Genomic DNA, 16,514 nt, shown 5'->3' with positions numbered 1-16,514 from the left:
ACACTGTCCAACAGAGAAGCTGTTGAATTTAGAAGCAAATAAACCCACAAAGATGAGTGTGCTGAAGGAAGCAATAAAGAAGCGTTTCAGTAAGTCACAGTTTCATGTTTAAATATCTTGCACATTCATGACCAATCTGTTTTTACACTTTTGTAGCCACTAAACCATCTATTTTTTTATGACAACATTGATACCAACCATATTGTAATTATTAAAGACTCAGCCATTCATTCATTGTCTGTAGAAGCATATCCGGTTCAAGGCAGCGTGGGTGTGGAACCTGCCTGGAATCACTGGGTGCCGGTTGTAGATACATCGGAGCACACAGGGTGCCAGTCCATCACAGGACACCACACACTCACACAGTCACCCATGCCTGTAGCCAATTCCCTACCAATGTGTTTTTGAACTGTGGGATGAAACCCATGCAGACACAAGAACACTCCAAAATCCTCACAGACAGACATGTAATTTATTTATTTATTTATTTTTTAAATAACCAATAATTTGACATAAACTGTGCTTCACTTTCAGCACCAAAAAAAAGGTTGAACATGGTCCTGTTTGGTAGAGAAGATGAAACAAAGGCACGCATATCCCAAGTATTACTAGGTAAATCTCACCTGGGCCAGAGAGGAGTGTGTGTGAAGAGGACAGGAGAAGTATCCGGACGCCCAATTACACTGGTGGAGATGCCAGCTCTTTGCAACACTCAGCTCTCAGAAGAAGAATTAATAAGTGTGACTCGCCGCTGTGTTTTAATGTGTGATCGGAATGTCCATGCCTTCCTCCTCATTATCCCTGAGGCCCACCTCACTGACGATGACAAACAAGAGATGGAGACGATTCAGAGAATCTTCGGACACACAATCAACAACCACATGCTTGTTGTCATCCATGAAAAGTCTCGGATTAAAAGCTCAGACAAGACTCTTCTTGCTGAGATAGAGACTTGGGGAAAACAACATGTATTCTTCTCTGCCAAAACAGACGTTGAACCTCTCATTGCATGTTGCGAGAAGCTTCTAACTGAGAACAAAGGCAAATGCTACACCATGGATATGTACCTTGATGCACAAGTTGAAAGACAGCTGCAATACGAAAGAGAAAATGAAAATCTTCGTCAAATAATCACTGACCTAAGGAAAAGAGATGAAAAACAAGGTAAGGTGTTTGAATTTTATTTTGTTTTTAATTTTACAGACCCCTCTTACCTAATATATAAAAGCTATATTACTCTATTACTAAATAATATTTTGCTACGTTTTTATAGATGTTCCATATATGTTAAATTGAATGATAATGTGAGCTGATAATATACATATATATTTTAATAAGGTGACTTACTGTTTCACTATGTAATCTTGTATAATATGCATTTTCATTTAATTATAATAATTCCTTCTTAATGTTGTACAGGTTTCTTGCTAATATTACAATGATCTACAGCTTAATTTTTTCATAACATATAGACTTTATTCATTTATTTTCCTAATGTTTTACTAATTATTCAAAACTAGTGCAGGAATGCAATATTTCATTTACTGACACTATATATATTTATTCAAAATCTACCAAATATATATCAATTACTAAATCTACTAGGATTCTAAGATTTTCAATATTCAAATCTTAACAGAAAGTCCTGACACACTGCGAATTGTCCTGCTGGGGAAGACCGGCGTTGGGAAGAGCGCAACTGGAAACACAATCTTGGGAAAAGCTGTCTTTAATGAAGAACTGTCAGATTCATCAGTTACTGTTTTGTGTCAGAAAGAGACGACTGAAATCAGTGGGCGGCAGATAACTGTCATCGACACCCCAGGGCTGTTTGATACAGATGTGGCTAATATAGAAATAACTAAAGAAATTACTAAGTGCATCTCCATGGCTGCACCAGGTCCCCATGTGTTCCTGCTGGTGTTGAATGTGTCCCAGCGCTTTACACAAGAGGAGATAGACACTGTGAATTTAATCAAAGAAACTTTTGGTGAAAAATTTAAAATGTACACTGTGGTGGTTTTCACTAGAGGCGATCAGTTAAAAGGAAAAACCATTGAGCAGTACGTGGAACAGGCTGGGTCCCGTTTAAAGAAACAGCTGTATGAATTCGGTAACAGATTTCATGTTCTAAACAACAGCAAAGAGTGCTACACTCAAGTCACTGATCTACTGAATAAAATAGACTCCATGGTGGCAGTAAATGCTGGATGCTGCTACACTAATGAGATGTTTGAGCAGGTTGAGAAAGATATACAACAGGAACAAAAGAGAATCCTGAAGGAAAGAGAGGAGGAGATAGAGAAAGAAAAAGAAGAACTGAAGGCCAAATGTGATGCTGACATTGAGAAAATGACAAGGTTTATGGAAGAGGAACGGCAGAATAAAGAAACAGAATGGAAAAAGAAGGAGGATGAAATTAAAAAAAGAGAAGAACAACTACAACACGAGATGGAGTTAAGAGAACAGTTGGGAAGAGAGGAAAATAAGAAAAGAAGAGAAGAAGATGAAAAGAGGATAAATGAGTGGATGGCTGAGATAAACAGAGAACGAGAAGAGAACAAACACCAGTGGCAGAGACAGAGAGAGGAAGAGCAGAGGTGGCGAGAACAAGAGGATAAGGAAAGAAAACAGAAGGAAGAAGAATGGAAGGAAAAACAGAAAGAGGAGAGAGAGAAGTTCGAGAGAGAGAAAGAGGAGATGATGAAAAATGAAAATGAAGCACTAATTAAATTACAAAAAGAATTTGAACAAAAAGCAGCAGAGGAGAAGGAAAGACGGAAGGATTTAGAAGAACAAATGAAACATGCTGAGGAAAATAAAAAGAAGGAGCTGCAGGAATTACAGTCACAGCAGCAACAGGACTGGGATAGGAAGATGCAGGAGGTGGAAAAGAGGAAAAAAGAAGAAGCACAGAACTGGATGAAAAGAATTTCATCTTTGGAGAACGACTGGGATTTGCAGCGGATTCGAAAAGAGAAACAGTATCACTGGGAAAAAGAAAGAGAAAAGGCAGAGAGAGAATTAAAAGAGAAAGAGAGACAGATGCAAGAAGAAAAAGAGAAGAAAAGAATAGAAGAAGAGGCAAACAAAAAGATAAGAAAGATAAAAGAAGACTTTGAAGCTAAAAGAGAACGTGAGGAGGAAGAAAGGAAGGAAAAAGACAAACAGCTCAGGAAGGATATGGAAGAGCAACTACGTGTGCAGCAGGAGGATTTCAGAAAAAAGTGTGAGGATGAAGAGAAACTGCGCAGTGAGGATGAAAAACGAAACCTTAACTTCATTAAAGAGACACACATCAGAGAGATGGAGAATCTTAAGAGACAGGTAGAAAAAACCACAAGAAAACAAGCTGAGGAAGAATTCTGTGCCAAACTTGAAGGAAAAGTTAAAGAGGCTAAAGAAATAGGATTCAGTGAGGGATGTGCAAAAGTAGAGTCAGAAAGAACAGTGCTAGGTAGAGGAGTAGATCGTTTAATAAACAGTGTTTGTGGGTCAAAACAGGATAAAGCTGAAAAAAATGAATGAATTAAAATTAATTTTAATAAAACGTATTTGTGGCTTTCATAATGATATTGTTCCTGCTTATATTCACTGAGAGTCACATTGCCTACGTTTGCCATGGTTGGCATTTACTGCAGGTAGAAGCCAGCAAAATTGAACACGGAACTATTTAGTGTGTGGCATAACTCTTATTTTATTTTGTATTTTATTTTAATTCCTGTAAATTCAAAGGGGAAATAAGTGTCAGTTCGAGAGAGAATTGGTTGGGGGGGGGGAATAATGGGAGAAGGTGAACAACTGGCAAGTGTTGAAGTAAAAATCTAACGTGCACCAGTCATTACAAAACATCTCCACAGTAAAATATCTTCATCTTCAGGATATCAATAGTCTGTTATATTATGCCTTTAGTGAAACTTTCAGATTTTTGAGACACTTTGAAAATAAAGAGATAATATCCACGGAAGGAAGCTAAACGTGTAGTTTTTCCACGGTGTGGAAGTTGTGTTCGTATTTACCAATCTAGCGGCAACAGAATGCAGCTAGTGCAGCATTTAAGGCGAAAGAGAAAATCCAAATGAATCGATTGCTCATCCTTGGTGTCCCGGATGTGTATCTGAATCTTTGTATTTTGGTATCTGAATGTCGTCTACCGAATTTGAGCAACTTCGCAATATATTGTTTGAATTTTTTTGAGCTTGAATTTTTATTTTATCAAAATTGATTAACCTTGAATAATAACAGTGAAAATTCACGAGTTCTATTCAAGAGCAATTATATTCAGATGCATAATTTCAGTGCAAAAAAGTTCAGAGGTGGTGATATTTCAAAGACTGATGAGACTGATTTGCTTCCATACAGACTTGGCAAGTCCTGTCAGACATATGGCATTTGTTGAGATTTGTGAATTAATATCACCATGTGTCGTTGTTGGACTGTTTTTGAGTCATCATAATTACAGCTTATAGCTTAATAATGTGTATTTTTTCATTTATAATGGTAATATACCTCCTTTGGTACTTGTTTTTATATTATCTCCTGTAAAATGTGTTGTAGTATTGATCTAGCTCAGAGGCACACCTACCTTGTATTTACACTCATTGTGTATTTTATTAGCTCCTCTGACCACACAGGAGCACTTTGTAGTTCTCCAGTTACAGAGAGTAGACCACCTGTATCTCTGCATGATTTCTTATACACATTTAACCTATCCAAATCATTCCTGCTCTGTGGGGGACCTGACCATAGAAGGGCATAAAAAAGTAGGCAGAGAAACATGTAAACTACAGTCTGTAATTGTAGAACTACAAAGTGTATTATGTCATGTGGCGAAGACTGTCTATTTTGGAGCAATATTTGGCCTGTCAAACATGTATTAATTGTATTTAATGTTATTATTTACTGTTTGTCTAAAATGACATAGCCCAGTATTCAAAAGCTACTGAAATGTTTTTAAATAAAAAAAAGCGTTGATGTCTCTCTCTTCCCTCTTCTTGATCTCTCCACTATGGTGTCTAAGTAAGATTTTCTTACTCTCTGTCCAAATAATAATATGGTGAACAGAAAGATGATGCCCAAAAATTAAAAATTGTTTATTTCAAATAACATCAGAATACAATGCCCTCAATGAAAACAACTAAAATATGGATTGCAAAGATAAACTATAGATTAACTGAAACAACATATAGGACCCATATCTGCTTTAAACTGCTTTAGTGGTTTGACAACTTCACAATTGTATTGCCAAAGCTGTGGGAATATTAGGGAATATATGAATCTAAATTTAAAATAAATAAATAAATGTGATCCTGGGTGTGTATCTTTAACATGGTGTGGTCACTCACTCTCCCTCAGTGTGTGGCAGGTGTAGACATGTTGCACTGCCAGTGTTCAGCACTTCATTTTCTCAGAGGACTGGTATCTTTTTGTGGTCAGGGAGCTTTTTAAAATGGGCTGCAGTGTTGTGTGTTTGTTTAAGGGGGGGTGGAGGACATTTTAAAGTGAAGGCTTTTAAAAGTGAGAGTGTATATTTGTCTATTGCAGGAGTTGAGAGGATGTTGTAGCAACTGTAATTCCACTGATTTAATTTAACTGGGGGATTTTAACTGTAAAGAAGACCGACTTCACAGAAACCATGGTGAACTTCATGCTGCTTCATGTAAGATTTTTGAGATTTGTCTTCATGTTGGAGGCCCATGAATTATTTGTTATCTAGAGAACATGTCATGACAAACAGAGAGTATACATAGTTACATTGTCAGGATAATGTGCTAAACTGGCTAGACTGGATTGTTTTTTTATTATTTTAGTTCTGAACTGTCTCTGTTTACACATTGTTTTATTTCTCCAGTTGCTATCTCTGACCAGTGAGTGCATACTGGCATTTGCACTCTTAATATCACAAGATCTCTTAAATTTTTTGAGATTGGAATAGTGGGCTCTTGCAGAGACAAAGGGAGATCAAGAGCATGTTAGATCCATTAACAGAAAAAAGGTTGCTTTGACAGATTTAGTCGGGGCACTGGTCCATTTACACCTGTAGTGTGTGAATGAATTGGCTGCTGTGGTCAGTGTTGGGAGAGAATGCACTGGATGTTCTCTGGAGCAGCTCGCAGGTAGGAAAGCTTCCTTTGAGCTGCAGGAGAGCCATACTGACCAAGCTGCTGATGAAGGGGGACATAACCAACCTGAAAAACAGGCACCGTGTGTCACTGCTGTGCAAAGATTGTAAGCTGCCTTTAAAATCATTAGCCATGAGACTGAGGAAGGTGATGGGGCAGGTGGTTCATGTTGACTAGACATAAATATGTTCCTGGTTAATCTGTCCTTGATAATATATAAAACATAGCTCAAAAAGTACAGGCACACCTGTGATTACTGACATACATTTTTGAAAACCTGTGATCATTGAAATAAAACTGAGTAAACCTGTAATTTCCACTTTGGCTAATTGCATTAACATGGTCATAAGATGACATTTGGACACCAGAACCTTCTCAGTTTTAGACTATGGGCTGTGTCTGTCTGCATGTCTACATCATGGCTCTATGCTGAAAAGAACTGTCAGAGGAATTGAAAAATCTGATTGCCAGACCTCACAAAAATGTAACGGGGGAACTAAAAATCAGTTATAACACAGTTGTAGCACAAGCATTAGTACCACTAAATAGAGCCACAGTGGCCGTCCTCCTAGAATGACATCATGAACTGTGCATTCCAAATCTAGCACTGAAAAACAGGCAGGCAAGAGCTCCTGACTTGGCACTGGGAGTTTTTGTGACAGCTCAGACAGTGCAAAGGTCGTTGTATAACATCAGACTCTATGGATGGTGTTCAGGAAAAAACCCTTGTTTACTCTTCAGCACAAAACTGTAAAATTAAATTTGGCTAAAGGACCCGAAAAGAAGCCTGATAAATATTGGGAGCAGATACTTTGATGAGACGGGTAAATTTGTTAGTATCAGGTCCAGCATGTTTGACTGGGACTACCATGGTAAATGCATAGTACCTAAAATGAAGCATGATAGTGTGATGATATTAGGTTGCATGAGTGCAAAGTATGTTGGGAAAATTACATTTGTAGATGGCACCATGAATGCCCATGGATGAACCTAAATACTGACTGACAAGTTGAATTCCAGTTTCAAGAAGCTTGGCAAAAGAGGAATAGTCCAGCATGATAATGATCCAAAGCACACTGCTAAAATCACTAAAGAGTTTCTAAAGAAGGAAAAAAACTATGACCTGGTTAAGTATGTACTTTAATCCAAAAGAACACTTTTGGGGCATTTTAAAAAGAAAGAAAGACTCTGTGACAGCAAAGAGAAAATTGGAAAAAAATTGTTTTGGCAGAAAATCGCTCCTGAAATTTGTGCATCATTGGTGTCTTCCATGCTGAGGAGGATTAAGTTTGTCATCAAAAATTAAAGTGGACACAAGATATTGAAAAATGTAAAAATTTGAATCTCAGTAATGAAAGGCGTACATTTGTTGCATTGAGTTCCTACTGTGGGCCCTGTATTCATAAAATAGTAAATCTAAGTTGTTAGTTTTTAATTTACCATATGACACATTTTTGTAGTATTTGACATTTAAATATTACACAGATGTGTACTCACTTCTATTGTATTATGTATCAATTCAGTAACAATTCAGCTTTTATTTTACTCTAAACTTACTGTGTAAACCTGTAGTGCTCAGATGAATGTGGTTTGTGTCAAAGCTTTGAGGATTCATTTGTACTATCCCATTTGTGTTAACACATGAACGCTAAAACGGCAAAGAGACAAGCAATCAGTCATTTGCTATGAAAGAACGTGATTTGTAGCCACGATTCAGTGACAAGCAGCAAGCAACAGAGTGGCAAGAGACAAATGTAGTTGAGATTTTCTCAACATTATGAAATTGAGTTATGACACTGAAGTGACATTCTAAATGACTGGCTGCAAGAAATTCTTTGAACCAATCGTAGACACAGGGTCTGAAGTTCGGCCAGGTTTTGCTCTCTGCACCGAATATGCATGTCATGATTTAACTTTTGTCAAAATCTGTATTATTAGTACCTTTTGTACTGTGCTGTAACTGCCTTACAGTTACATATCCAAAACAGTAACTGTGAAATAATGATTCTTAAGGTACAAACTCAAACAATTTATTCAAGAAAGTCAATGTGATTTTTATGGAGAAATAGGTCTTTGCCTGGATATCATGAGGTGCACAGACTTAAGCTAAACTTCTATTTTCTAACACAAAACAGTTAATTGTAAAGTAGAATGAACCAAAGCCAAAAACACAATAAAAATCCTCAACAAAGTCTACAGTATTCAAAGTTGTAGGTAGCTAGTTGGCTAGAGGAACTGATAAATGTACATGCACCTTGCATTCATCTTTTCACCTATTCATTTATTCATCTGTGCAAGCTAGTCCTTCTGATCTTTAACAAGAACAGTCAAGAAAGATAGGTGATCATTAATCAAGTTAATCATTAATGAATGATTATTACTTCATGAATATATCAAAATACTGATAACATCCTTAATGATTTTTTGTATACTGTTCTGTCACTAGCACAAATGTAGTACCTAATCATAACTAATATTTAAACATTATTTATTCTTTTTGTGGAACCCTGAACAAAGTGATGCACCATACTGAGTAGTTGGCATGTTTTCCTTATACATTTTTTGTGCCTCTTCAGGCAAAGGTGTGAATCATACTAAATAGTTACTGGTAATATACACATATCATTATTTCATGATTACCTAAAGTATTAGTCATGATTTTTCACACAATTCACATGCAGGTACTGGCTTTTAGAGTGAATCAACAATAAGTTCATTGTCAAGACTCGCGGACGCACACGCTACAACACAGACCTTTATTTAAACTGAATAACAAAACAAACACAAACGGACTTGAGGGCAAACACAAAGCGAAGAACAGATGAGGCAGACTAGAACAGGAAACGTGACAGCTGAGAAATGAAACAATACAATACGAGGAATTGGAACGTGAAACAACATGCCTAGGTATGAGAACGAGAAACAACATGACTAGAAATAGGAACGAAACGAGAACATGACTAGGAATAGGAACAAGAAGCAACATGACTAGGAATTCGAACAAATTGAATAACCGATCCAACAATGGACGCAGCTAACATGAACTATATGTTCAAAGAGACTTTCAAAAAGGTACAGGAATCTCTAGCTGTAAGGGTGGGCGATCAACCTGCTACTTTGCAGTCCTTTATGGGAGTTCCCCCAGAATTTGAGGGGACTTCAAACTGTGAAGGTTTTCTGCTTCAGTGTCGCCTATACTTCAACTACCTGACTGTTCCTGCTCCACATGAATTTTTTAAAGTAATGTTTATGAGATCCATTTATGAGATTTATGAAAGCATTGCAGTGGGCTGATCAAGTGCTGGGAGAGAGAGCCCTGCATCTTACTGTGGAGACTTTTAGTGAACTAATGAGAGTCCGATTCTCCCAGTCTACTCCCGAAGACATCTCCGCAGGACCCTATGCTCCCAAGGACTACCCTCTCAGGTCCGGGGAAATTTTTTTTGTTTTTAGGTGGTGGGGGGGGGGGGGTGTGGGAGTTGAGGGCTGGTGCTGTTAGCCTCGAACTCCTAGACAAAGGAGATGAGGCTAACAGGGGCACCTTCAAGAAGTCCCACAAGAGTGCGCCCACCAGACCTCCTAAGCCAGGGGTGTCAAACCAGATCCACGGAGGGCCTTGTGGGTGCAGGTTTTCTTTCCAACCACGCAGAAGCCACACCTCATTCCACCTGTTTTTAATCATTGGATCTAATCAATAGATCTTGACTTTCAGTAGTGTGGGGCTTTTGCGTTGTTGGAAAGAACACCTGCACCCACACGGCCCTCCGTGGATTTGGTTTGAGACCCCTGTCCTAAGCCTTCAACAGCTCCAGCACGTGCCTTTTGAGTAGCCCAAGCCCATGTCTCCAAGGCCGATTCCGCAGGACTTCCCACTCCGGATCCAGCGAGGGCGGCAATCCAGACCGCTCTGGATCCAGCAAGGGCGGCAATCCAGGCCAATCCGGAACCAGCGAGGGCGGCAATCCAGGCCGCTCCGGGTCCCGCGAAGGCGGCTTCCACGGCCGCTCCTGTCCCCGTGAAGGCGGCTCCCACGGCCGCTCCTGTCCCCGTGAAGGCGGCGAACCCGGCGGCTCCCACGGCCGTACCTGTCCCCGTTAAGGCGGTGAACCCAGCCGCTTCTGCTCCAGAGAAGGTGGCTTACTCAGCCACTCCTGTCCGTAAGATGGCGGCTTCCTCAGCCGCTCCTGTCCCTGAGATGGGGGCTTCCTCAACCGCACCTGCTCCAGCGAAGGTGGCATCCGCCGCACGTGCTCCAGAGAAAGCGGCTTCCTCAGTCGCTCCTGTCCCAGCGAGGGCCGCTTCTGCCCGTGACTGTGGCTACGGCCGTTTCTGCCCCTGTGACTGTGGCTACGGCCGCTTCTGTTCCTGTGATTGTGGCTACGGCCGCTTCAGTTTGTGTCCCTAAATCAGCCCAACGGACTTCCAGGCCGATTCCCAGAACTGTGCCCAGGCTGGTCCCTCGGACTTCCCCACAGACTTTTGCCAGTCCTGGGCACCCCCCAGTTGTCTTGATTCTTGTGTCTGTCCCTGTCCTGGTTCCGGTTTCTATCCACATCCCTTTGCCTGTGTCTGCTCTTGTCTTTCTTCCTGTCCCTGTCTCTGTGTTCGTGTCTGTCCCCGTAAACGTCCTGGTCCCTGTTCCCCTGCCAAGTCCGGTCCAGTCCCTGTTTCAATCCTCGGTCCTGCCTCCATTCCCAATTCTGTCACCTGTCCCGTCTCCTGTCCGGTCCCAGCACCCAGCCTCAGTCCAGTCCCCTGCCCAGTTTCCTGTCTCTTATGCTGCCCTGTCTCAAGTTCAGTCCCAGTACCCGGCCTCAGTCCCGTCATCTGTCCTGTCTCCCGTCCAGTCCTCGTTCCCATCCAGTGTCCTGTCCAATGTTAAGCACCCTGTCCAGTTACCTGCTCTCGTCCAGTCTCGTGTCCACTCCCGTCCAGTCTAATCCTTTCCAGTTCCAAGTCCCGTCTCCTGTTAGTTCAGTCAATCAGTCGAGGGTCTTGTCCCCAGTTCAGTCTTCTGTCCCTGCTCAGGTTTTGTCTCCAGTCCGTTCTCCTCTTCATTCCAGTGCTTTGCCACCAGTCTGTAGTTATTCCTTTTCTCAGTTTCAGTCCTCTGTCTTGTCCCAAGATTCTTCGCCTGTTTCTCCCTTTTGTCAGTCTCTTGTTCTGTCCAGAGTCTAGTCTCTTGTTTCTGGTCTTATGTCTCATTTCCTGTGTCTGTTCCTATCTTGTCTTGAGTCCTGTCTCCAGTTGGTTTCCTGTCTTATTTTCCTTGCTCTCTCCTAACTAAGGTGGAATGTCCAACAAACAGGAAGTGACACAAAGGAAATTAAATACACAACACAAACAAGGGACACCTGGAACAGACAACAAGAAGGCAGGTTTACAAATGAGACAACAAGGAGAAAGAACAAAGGCGGGACAAGGGCGGAGACATGAACAATAACAAAACAGAGCCATGTGCTTAGTGAGCACATGGCAGGGAAAACAGACAAGAGGACAAGGGCGTGACAGATGCCCCCTCCTAAACGTGCCACTCCTGGGGCGCGTACACCTAGACCCCCAGGAGCTGGCGCAGGAGAGAGCATGGGAAACAAGACAAAACAACAAACCAATGGGTGACAGGACAAGACAGGAACAGACACAGAAAATGGAGCTGAGGACTTGACAGGACCGGAAACAATAGACTGGACAGGAGACTGACAAAGGGAAGCGACAGGAGACTGAACAAGAGACTGGACAGGTGACTTACAAAAGGGAACAGGAGACAGGATAGGGACTGGAAAGGACTAGACAGGAAGGGAGTGGAAACAAGACTTGACAGGAGACTGGGGTTGCACACTGGATGGGAACTGAGATAGAACAGACGTAGGAAACTGGGACAAGACTGGGGACAGAACAGGATAAGAGACGGTATACTGGACAGGAGCAGGTGACAGGGTGCTTGACATTGGACGGGAAAGGGGACTGGACAGGATTATTAACAGGGCTGGAAGTGAAAATGGACAGGTGACGGGACGTGGAACTGGGAATGGACAGGAAACTGGACGGGAGCAGAGGCTGGAGACAAGACAGGTGACGGGACTGAGGCTGAGTACTGGGACAGGACAGGGGACTGGACTGGAGAAGAGACACTGGACAGGACATGGCAGGGGAACAGGGACAGACACAAACACAGTGACAGGGACAGAGCCAAAGGCAGACACAAGTACAGGGACGTGGAGAGAAACAGGAACCAGGACAGGGACAGACAGGGGAACCAAAACAACTGGGGGGTGCCCAGGACTGGCAAAATCTGTGGGGCTGTCCGAGAAGCCAGCCTAGACACAGCTCTACGGATCGGCCCCCAAGTCCTTGGGGCCGACCTACAGACACGAACTGAAGTGGTGACGTCCTTGGAAGCAGGGGGCCCTGCAGCGACGTCCACGGAGGCAAGGGCTTGTGCTGCTCGCAGGACACGTGCTGGAGCTGTTGAGGGTTTAGGGGGACTGATGGGCACACTCTTGAGGGATTTCTTCAACCGTGCATCCCCCAGAGGTGCGCCCGTTAGCCTCACCTCCCAAGTCCTGAGGTTTGAGGCTAACAGCCCCTACCCTCAATCCCCCCCAAAAAACTTCCCCAGACCTGAGGGGGGTTATCCTCCAGCGAGGGGGAGACTCCAGCACGCTGCTTTCGCCGATTCGCCGAGTCTCGGACTGGAGCAGTCACTTAGTCCATACGTCGGCTCTGAAGTTCTAGACTCAACTATAGCCTGAAATAGACGCTTGGACTTCTATTGGCCTCTGAAAATAACCGTCTGTGCTAGCTGCGTCCTTTATTAGGTTGGACATACTGTCAGGATCGCAGGGACTGACGGAGGCAGACTCACTTGCTAAAACAGTGACTAATTTTATTTACAACACAAGATAAAAATACAGAGACAGACAGATAACTAGACAGAAATACTTAAACAAAGAAAGACTGACACAGAGAGACTTGGACAGGATGACCTGGACAAAGGGGCTTAGACAGAGACAGGGAACAGGACTGACAGGGAACTGGACAGACAAACCTAGACAGAGAGCTAAACAGAAATCTAAACAGAGAGAGCTTAAACAAACTAAACCTAGACATAGAGACAGTAAGACAAACCTAGACAGAGAGAACTGAACAGAGACCAAAACAGAGAGTGCTTAAACAGACTAAATCTAGATAGAGAGAGCTGAACAGAGACCTAAACAAAAAGAGCTAAAGCAGACTAAACTTGAACACAGAAATAAACAGAGTAAAGACACAGACATGAGACAAGAAAGATACAAAGACTGACTTGGAGGGCATGAGAAACAGACAGTCGGCGGATGTGTCAGAGTTGCTTCCTAAAGTAGTTGTTTTTGACTGCTTTATTCTTTGGTTTAGTGCCCTAGGACTGACTGTTCTTCATTCTGATAAATGTATAAAATATAATTTGTTTGCTTTTTTATGACAAATTTTCCAACTATATATAATGGCTTTTGCGTAATTTAATAAAAATCACAGAAGTGGAGATATTTTTAATGAGACAGTGTGTTACTGAAGGCTCTGTCCTAATTTTTAATTGCAGTAATTCCTTGCTACTTCGCGGTTCATCTTTCACAGATTCGCTACTTCGTTGTTTTTTTCAAGGGGGATTATAGCTGCTATATCGCGTATATTGTGGAAAATCTAGGAAAACCGTGAAAGATCAATAGCCGAAATATTTCATTAAATCCATTTAATAAAATTCTTCTATATTTTTTGCTGTTATTAGCCTGTTGTCAGCAAATAAGAGTGCACAAATCTTTATGATTTCATTTTCAAAGCTTCTTTTTAGTTCATTTATTATTCTATATGTTATTAATTTTAATAAAGTAGTAGACCCTGTGCATCCTCTTGGTAGCAGATGACATGCATCATACTGCACAATAACTTCTTTGCTGACATAGTGCATTGTAAGGTGACCTGTGATTGGGGCAATTGGAGAGATGACGAATGTGATTGGTACATAGATTAATGCTTTCATCTGCCACTTTCTCTCTCTTGATAATGAACACCCAAAATTTTTCATGGAATCCTATAAAATATTAATAATAAACACTTTCCTAGCCTTGAAACAAAAAAAGTGTGATTTAGCAAAAAACAAAAAAATATTCAGCACCATTGGATGCGATACCGTAATGTAAACACAGGTGTAAGCTACCCGCGTACTTATCCTTTGTAGAGAGAATGCCAGTCACCCGCCTCAGTGACGAAGTGCGTTGTAAGAGGGCTGTGATTGGTGCGAAAGTTAGAGATGATGAATCACAGACTCCCATTTTGAATTCGTGCCTGTGATCGGCATTTTGAAAGATGCTCACATACCAAGCATCTCCTTGTCAAACTGGTAGGATATCACATGTAGTTCCAGCTGAAAAACTTTATAGAATGACTATTGGGTTTTAAAAGTCCAAATACTCGTTAAATGCATAAAAACATCTTTCTTCTACTTTGAAGAAATTTGTTTTTCGTGGGTGGTCTTGGAATGCATCCCTCGCGAAAAACAAGGGATCTCTGTACATACTTTTAGTAAGGCCATATTACCAGAGAGAAGGCAAATGATGACTAGTATTATTCACAAGCAAGAGGAGGAGGCACGGTATGCAACAGCAGTGTCACAGGCAAAACAAGGCCAGTAGATTCGATGGGAGAATCTAGAGAAGTGGAAGATTTCCAGGCAAGAGTTGTGGGCGATGAAGGCAAGTCGTATTAAATTTTTGCTGGGAGCAACTTATGACATCCTTCCAACAAATCTTGGACAGTGGGTATGTGAAGACCCTAGTTGTGGATTTTGTACTGGGGTTGGCACACTGAAGCATATTCTTTCAGCTTGTAAAGTTAGTTTGTCACAGGGTCAGTATACATGGAGACATAATCAGGTGCTAAGGGTTTTAGCATATTTGGACAACAAACGACTAGAAGTTATGCATTGATGAGTAGCTGTAGTAATAAAATAGCTAACTCATTTTTTTTTTTATTAAATCTCTCTCAAGTTAATCAAGATGTCTCCAGCTAGGACCTCTTTTTTATTCCAGGATCTCAAACTGATTATTTGATCAAGTCACTGTCTGCTGCCTTCTAGAACACCAAAGAGGAGATATTCGAAATACAACCAAGATAATCTCGTCACTTAGGGGTCTGCAAGATGACTCACAAAAAGCTCATTCTTCAGTGATCCGGTCAACTCTCATGCATGCTCTCAAGAGAATGCCAAGTCCAATATAACTTTAACGACTACACCTCCTTTAGTTACCATTAATTTCTTAATAGTCATAGTTAATGCACTATACATATTAAATTAAATAAGCTCACATCACAAGGTATCAGTTGTCCTGGAGCCACAGTAATGACCACAGTGAATGACCAGAAACAGCTGGTATCAGCTTCGGCATTTTCTCTGTTGCTTCCTCAACATCTTGACTTTTCACAAAGAACAGTTTCGCTGTTTGTCTCAGTCAAGGCCTTGTACAATGTATGTTTCAATGTAGAATTTCTGACTCAGTAGATAAAATACACCTAAAGAGGAGAGAGGGACTCAAAATGCACCATTTTCATAGAATGACACTTCTAATGGTCTCGGTCAGCATAGAACTACAGAAAGAGGCTAATGTTAACATGAATTTCTGTCTTTAAAAACACTTTGAAAAACGCAGACTGGTGTCTGTCACGTGTATCTCAAGACTTTAAAATGGAAATGAAACAGGAAAATTCTACGTTATTTGCAGCAGGTGGTGCTAGACCCATTTAGCAGACGTTTCAACACAATATTAATACCACTATTGTACATTGTTATACATGACAAGGAGCTTTGGGCTTCTTCTCAAATTCTTTAGATGAAAAAAAATAAAATAAAAAAATCAAAAGGAGTTAGACAACCCTTTCCTCCGAAGGGGTGGGTGGGGGGGAGGAGGAAGAGGCAGGAAAAGGGAACATAGCACACCAAAGCACATAGGTTTTTATTTCAGAAAAAGGTATACGACGGAAATTAATGGCCTCTTCAATTAGGAGGACTCAAACCAAAAACAGAAAGAAGATAGGAGAAGGAAGAAGATACGTACCTTTCCTTAGATCTTTGAATAAGTGGAAAGAAAGAACACAGAACAAAAAAGTTTAAAAAGGAAGATATTAAAGAGAGAGTAGTAAACTCAGCCCTTTTTACCAAAATTACCGGCTGTATCGTATAACCCAAATTTGAGACAAAAACACAGCAAAGTGTGACTCCGAAGGAGCTCTTATAAAGCCCTCAGCCCAGGTGTACGGCGTTGGGGCTTGATTGACCCCGGGAGGTGCGCACCGTCTCCCCCTGCTGGCGGGAGGCGCCAACATACTCCTTCAATTCCTTTGAAATGATATACATATAAGAAC

General features: G+C 41.3%; 2 protein-coding genes across 2 annotated transcripts in view; one reads left to right on the top strand and one right to left on the bottom strand.

Annotated features, from left to right (window-relative positions):
* Window positions 1-16,222, bottom strand: part of ints15 (integrator complex subunit 15) — a 43,978-nt gene extending 27,756 nt beyond the window's left edge. Inside the window, exon 1 of the mRNA XM_066660016.1 lies at window positions 16,208-16,222. The gene's annotated coding sequence lies outside the window, so the exon portion shown is untranslated. The remainder of the gene's footprint in view (window positions 1-16,207) is intronic.
* LOC136678045 (calponin homology domain-containing protein DDB_G0272472-like) lies at window positions 2-10,527 on the top strand. The gene is made up of 5 exons (XM_066655826.1): window positions 2-89; window positions 535-1,164; window positions 1,640-3,457; window positions 9,576-9,740; window positions 9,953-10,527. The coding sequence occupies exons 1-5, from the start codon at window positions 53-55 to the stop codon at window positions 10,525-10,527; spliced, it is 3,225 nt and encodes a 1,074-aa protein (XP_066511923.1). The 5' UTR covers window positions 2-52.
* Window positions 16,223-16,514: the final 292 nt, after the last annotated feature.

Source organism: Hoplias malabaricus, chromosome 2, assembly GCF_029633855.1.
Source record: "Hoplias malabaricus isolate fHopMal1 chromosome 2, fHopMal1.hap1, whole genome shotgun sequence".
In the NCBI taxonomy this organism is placed as follows: domain Eukaryota; kingdom Metazoa; phylum Chordata; class Actinopteri; order Characiformes; family Erythrinidae; genus Hoplias; species Hoplias malabaricus.
This window is presented reverse-complemented; position numbering and strand designations above follow the sequence as displayed.